General features: G+C 35.3%; 1 protein-coding gene across 4 annotated transcripts in view; it reads left to right on the plus strand.

The window, feature by feature from the left end:
• The window catches only part of DENND4C (DENN domain containing 4C), a 75,446-nt gene extending 68,666 nt beyond the window's left edge, over positions 1-6,780 (plus strand). For all 4 annotated transcript variants that reach the window (XM_085214372.1, XM_085214373.1, XM_010725695.4 and 1 more), the window contains 2 exons: positions 478-542; positions 1,939-6,780. In XM_085214372.1, coding sequence (XP_085070498.1) covers positions 478-542; positions 1,939-2,075 — 202 coding nt within the window. In that variant the 3' untranslated portion in view covers positions 2,076-6,780. The remainder of the gene's footprint in view (positions 1-477; positions 543-1,938) is intronic.

A 6,780-nucleotide genomic window follows, 5' to 3' on the forward strand; every position in this document is an offset into this window, starting at 1 on the left:
ATTGATCTGCCTAAAGGAGAATCTTTCACAAGGTAAATATTAATACCCAGTTTGATAGTACCCCTTCTGAGAGAGATCTTTACTTTCTGAAACAAACAACAAAAAAGTATAGCTGATCTGAGAAATAAGTCCTGTGTATTTCATCCTCAAGCAGCAATGAATTAATAAAGAGTTGAAGCTTAATTCTACATTTCTTGTTTTTCTGGAGGCTTTATGAAATGTTCGACAGGGAGATTTTCAGAGCCACTGTAACTACTGAGATCCATGGTTAATACAGCTTCATAATCTAACGGCAAATATTTAGGTTTCAGAAAACCTCAAGCTATTGGACATGTAGATCACGTACATCCTTCTCAAGCATGATTAAAAGAAAAGCTGCAGAAACTATATAATGGAAGAGTAGTGTCTTTGACAGTGACTTTTTAAACTGAGAATAGTTGGCAAGTTCATTTATTTACCCCTCAAAATATTTCCTAGGAGTTTTTACAGAGAGATTCTTTTCCTGTCTCTGGTATCTCTTGGAAGAGAGAACATTGACATTGGTAAGTGAAAAATACTGTGAATTTTGTACTGTATATGGTATGTGTACAACATATGTGAATACTCTATATGAAAACTAGTGAAGGAAATTGACATCTATATATTACTTAGAAACTTTTCACATGCTGCATTTTAAAGAAAAGTGCTGTGCTGTCACTCTTGAAGTAGGTTTCACTTCTCTGAAAATTCAGTCCGCATGGGGCCATTAATTTTGGCTTTGATGAAATGATTACCCCTTGCAGTGCTACAGGTTTGGGGCAGAGTAGCTGGAAGGATGAACAGAGGAGAGGAACCTGAAGGCGTTAGCTGACAGGCAACTGAACATGAGCCAGCAGTGTGCCCAGGTGGCCAAAAAGGCCAACGACTTCCTGACTTGTATCGGAAATAGTGCAGCCTGCAGGAGCAGGGAAGTGATTCTCTGCTTGTACTCAGCGCTGGTGAGGCTGCACCTCAAGTGCTGTGTTCAGTTTGGGGCCCCTGACTACACGAAAGACATTGAGGCCCTGGAGCATGTTCAGAGAAGGGCAGCAAAGCTGGTGAGGAGTCTGAAACACAGGTCTTAATGGGATGTGGCTGTGGGATCTGGAATTATTAAGGAGGAGAAGAGGCTCAGGGGAGACCTTACATCTCTCTACAACTACCTGAAAGGAGGTTGTGGCGAGGTGGATTTTGATCAATTCTCCTGGGTAACCTTAAGTTGTGCCAGGTGAGGTTTGGGTTGGATGCTAGGAAGTTTCTTCTCGGGAACAGTGATTAAGCATTGGAACAGACTGCCCAGGGAGGTAGTGGAATCACCATCCCTGGAGGTGTTTAAGGAAAGGGTAGATGTAGGTAATTATGGAGGTAGTTGGCAATATTGGTGGGAGGTGTATGGTTGGACTAGATGATGTTAAAAGTCTATTCCAGCCTTAATGATCTCTGATTCTGTGAAACAAGTATCATTTTAAACAGCATTTTTCTTGAAGCGTTACTTCAAGACTGAGAACTTGCTCCCAATCTTGTCTTTTTTTTCCCCATCTCACATATCTTGCACTAACTCTGTGTTTTCTATGTATCTGCTTGCCCATCCCATCCTGCTGTCCTCTATGATTTGTTTGGCAACATGCAAGTAATGGGACTCACTCACAGCCATGTGACATGAAGTATCTTGGAAGCAGAATTCCTTGCATGTTGTGCTTTCACTACAATGCTTTTTGATGTTTCAGCCTGTAAATGCTTTCTAGTTTCTTTGATAGAATCTTTTTGGAAAAAAAATCTGGTAGCTAGTTCAGTTATCCTAAGATAATATTTTTTTATTCTATAAAAATCACCAGAAATATTTTTATAGGAAAAGAATTGTGCACTAGACATCTATACATGGTTTCTTAAATTATTTTAAGAATGCTCTTTGTATTTCAGAAGTCTTTGATAGCGAATACAGACTTGCACATAAAAATCTGCCAAAAGATGTTCTTGAAAGGATGCAGAAAATAGATGCACCACCAAGCAGCAGAGTGGAGTGTTGTCGGAAGTACTTTGGAGCACCTTTAATATAAAAATGAGGAAACCACATGCTAAACTTCATCAAGACAAAAGCAAGTGAACAAAAAAGGAGTACGGGGATATACATACATGCTTTCAAATCGTAAAAGGTGATAATTGAGCAATTTTGTCATAGTAATTTCATGGATCTACAGCATATAACCTTGTATTTCATCTCATGAGATGCAGTGTAAAATATGTTAAAATGTTTGTAAAATGTATTAATAGGGTGAGTTGATTTCAGTGACTTATCTGCATTTTTTCCTGTATATGTTTTTCCTTTCTTTTCCTTAAATTTTTGCCCCTTCAATATCAACTTGTTCAGAAAGGTGATAATTAAATAGGAAACTACAGTTGGTGAGTTTCCTAAGGGCTATCAATACCTGTGTATTTTAATGAAAGACCTTCCCTGATACAGACTGCTTAGGTCCTTCAGTACTTCTTTAAAATGACCTTTACTTCAAGGGGATCTTTTGCATTGTTGTTTAGTATATGTGTATGAATGTAAATATTTGAGTCTTTGGATTGGAAATTGCAATGCAGTTGCTTCTAACAGATCACAGTACCTGAAATTGCCAACCTTATCCTTACCCTTGTTCGAATTAATATTCAAAATGGTCTTTGAGTGTCTGCCTACAATTGTAAAACCTAGAAACATCCCAGTTGTCATGTCTTGTCTGTCAAACAAATTGAAGATCCTGTGTACATACTGCTGTTTTCTGCAAAGAAATTATAGGCTTCTACACTAAGTGGCTCAGAAGTTGAAGGCTTTCTACAAGTAAGAAAGGAAGCTTAGATGACAATGGGATTGAGAGAAGGTATGTCAAACAGACCTTATCTCAAAACATGCTTTATACTGCATGCAAGTATGCTTTGAAAATTTCTTTCTCTTGAATTCTTTATTACCTTCCCCCATGGTTTCATACTAGCCTGTGGGTTAATTGTTTTGCACCGATAGTTCAAATTTATTATTTCAATTAAAATTTATTTATAAATACGATCTTCAAGGTGTGACTTTACATAAATGAATTGCTTGAATGAATGATCTAAAAAGGTAAATCCACCTTCAGTTTGCTTCTGTTAGCTAAGATGCTTCCTCACCTCACATACTAGTTGACAACAGTGGTCATATCTTTGAAAAAGAAGAGCCTGGACACAGCTGTGTAGTTTAAATTTGTCTGTTACTTGAGAAATATGGCAAGATTTATTCCAGTTTTTTGGTTTTTTTTTTTTTCTGAAATTTACTGATGGGTTTTTCTGATACAGCTGTTCCTGGAGAAAGAACAGAAGGATATGTAGCATGTTAAAGGAGCACAGCTAAAACTGTAGTTCCATCTGAATATGAATGCATTCACTTCATACCAATCTTTCTTAAAGGTTGTTATTCTTGAAAATGATGAGGGAGTTTCTAGCTGAAACAAAAAAACAACTTTTCTTAAAAGACTGAAACAGTGGATTTGCACTCTTTGTGACAGGATATGTTTGCATTACGGACTGATTCCTTGCCATTTGTCTAAAAGTGTTGGCCCTAATTCAGTATAGGGATATTGCCTGGACAGATTCTTTCTTGATGAAAATGTTTGTGCTATTTCAATAATTAAAAGAAAAGAACACAACTTTTCTTTTTTGTTGTTTATTCTTTGGCTTTTATGAACAGTTGCTTGCAGATTTCAGACCTCCATCTCAGTGGAAGAGTTGAGCCTGATTCTTTATATTTTATCCTCTTCTCCTTTTAGACAATTTACATGCATGGTTCCATCTTCTTAAACAGACTAAATCTCTAAAGCATTCTTCCAAGTAGTTTAATAATTCTATATATAAAAAGGCAAACTTTGTATTTTCATACTGATCTTAAACATACAGCTATGCAAATATAATTGAGTGTTCATTAGATAAACTTTCTGATCGTGACACAACATACAAGGAGGCACCTTTTTAGAGACTGTCAAAATCTCCAAGCTCGTTAAATTGAAAAGAAAGTGTATACATTAAGTGCTTTTTTACTTAACTGGTGATATTCGAATTACTTTTACACCATTGCAAATGAGATAATAATAAGTAACAGTAGTATGCAGATTACCTTCATTGTAGAACAGCCTTCTCACCTTTTGCTGAAAATTGGGCAATTAATTGGCAGTAGTATTGTAGAAAATGCCAAAGTAGATTGTATCACATCATCTAGTGCTAACGTGGGTACATGACAAAACGAGAGCAGAAAAAATGACAATGGTGAGGAAAAAGGATTGCTGCAAGATGTTAGGTCATCTTTGCAGAGAGTTTACCTTGTTTTGATATGCTTCTGCCTATTGATGTTTTTGTACATTACAAATTAGCTCCTATTCTTCTGTTTTGTACCTGAATTTCAGAATGGTGGAAGTCCTGCTTGGAATTACTTGAAGTCGTGAAACGCCTACTGAAATTAATTCTTCTAACATAGATACAGAGTCAAAAGTGAGCACTTATTCTTTGTAACTTGGATTTTTGTAACAGCTGGTCTTTGATAGCTAACAATTCAGCTAGTTCTTTAATGAAATCCGTAGTTCAAATGAAAAAAAGAGAACTTGGAATTTTTTTAAACTATTTTTTTCAGTTTTCAGATAAGGAGATGCTTTTTTAAGAAAACAAGACAACAATAAAGCTGCAAAAAGTGTTCACAAAAAAAAAAAAAAAAAAAAATTGAACTAGGAACCAAAGGTTTGCTTCTCTGTTGCTTTCTTTCTGGTACATGATGTACCTGATTGTTCCTGCTTTAATATTAGTCAATTGGAAAACACTTTTGTCCCTCTGAAAATGAATCAGTAAAGGCAGAATACATTCTTCTCTGCAGTTATCAACAGTGTGAACTTCTTGGGCTACATAGGAATGACCTAATTACCTACAAATATTTAAATATTTTTGATTTATTTCACACCTACTCCTAGTATTCCAAAGTTATATGAATACATAATGCATACGGGACAGAGGTGCTGAGGAGGAGGGAAGGAGATAAGCTTGGTTTTTGCTTCTGTTTGCCTCTCAGTGTAAGCAGAAACAGTAGCATTTTCTCACAAAATCCTTGCCTCTGAATATTAGTCTGGCATGTAACTGAACTGAGCTAGTGTTAAGGAGGACATGGTTCTTTTGCATGTACTTTGGAATTCCTACATATGAACTTGAAGAAAATGTTTGTAGACAAATATAACATTCAGAACCTGTGGTGTTGGTATGGAATGAGGGTGCTAATCAACCTGTTAACATATGCAGGAGCAAACTCTTAATGGAATTGCAAGTGAGCCCAAGAAGTTGGAAAGTTTTTTTTGCAATAACAAACCTTACAAAGAGAAGTTCCCTTGCCCTAAGAATGCTAAATTGCTGTCAGTTACACTGGGAAGATAGCTAGCACCTTTCACCCAGATATTGTAAGCAGTTTGTCTGCTTCTAACAAAATACCTATTTTTTGCAGAATTGAAACAAGAAATAGAGATCTTAATGTTTAAAATCAGGATTCTAGAATGCCAAAATGTTTATTTAGTTGTTTAGAATATATTCTGGCACATTACTAACATATAACTGTCAAAATCCAGCATGCACAGGAGACTGATACAGCTGTAGTATGGGCACACTAATAGGTACCAGCTTTCACATGTTACTACAAACATCTGTGTATCACTGTCTTTTATATATACATTTTATATAACCAAATCTTAGCTAATACAATTTTAATAGAAAATAGTGTATTTACTACCTGTATTTTAAAACTAAGTTTATTCACTTTGCAAAAAAACTTATTATTAGTGGAATTACACATTGGTTAAGCTCAAGCTACGTTGCACTCTAATTTTATTCTACTTTAACTGTGAATGAATGGCTTTTTGTATTGTTGCAGCTAGAAGAATATGCTTGTCTTTGCATTTACTATTTTTTTCAATAGCTGCAACATAGTGGCATATTTCCAAGATGTGTGCTAAATCAGATCACAGAAATGACATTTTTAAAATAATTTGCTAAAATATAAGTGGGTAAAAAATTCACAATAGTTTCTCATTTTAAAATTCAAAAGTTCTCTGCTTAAAGTTAACTGAACAGCTACTTCAGTGCAGATAATTAAGTGTTAAGCTGGGTATCTTATTCACAGATACTTTTTTTTTCAGTTCCAACTAATAAAAATTTCAAAGTGCCTTCTTTGTATCAGCTTTTCCTCGTTGACCTTTTTTTAAAAAACAAATGAGACACCCTTCTAACTTCTAAGGCTTGAGACTGAAGTTCTGAATGGAACTCTAGTTCTGTTTTCCACTGTGCTGTATATCATGCATGTGAGGAGAGAAATTGGTTGCTTTTCCTTTTTGTCTTTCAGTCTGCATCCGTCAGTGGTGCAAATAAAAGGGACTGTTTGCTGTTTTTAGAAGCAATTAAACTCCTTTTAGGAGCTTAAAATAAACTGTATTGTAATGAGGATGAAAGGATGTGGTGTGAATAATTATGAATTTATTGAGTTGGAAGGTTTTCTGTAACGCAGTAAAATTTGCACTGGTTTAGAGACTGTTTTGAACTGTTGAAAAATGGCATCCATTTACTGTGCTTTGATTAACAAGTGTTTCTCTGTTAATGTTTTTGTAAATTTGAAAAATGTTGCTTGAGTTTAAAAGGGCACTCTACATATTCTGAATTTTGTATAGATATCCTAGATAAAGAAACAATTTTTAATGTGTTTTGCAAAATAAAGTAAGTACAAATCCCTTA

This window comes from Meleagris gallopavo, chromosome Z, assembly GCF_905368555.1.
Source record: "Meleagris gallopavo chromosome Z, MGAL_WU_HG_1.1, whole genome shotgun sequence".
NCBI lineage: Eukaryota > Metazoa > Chordata > Aves > Galliformes > Phasianidae > Meleagris > Meleagris gallopavo.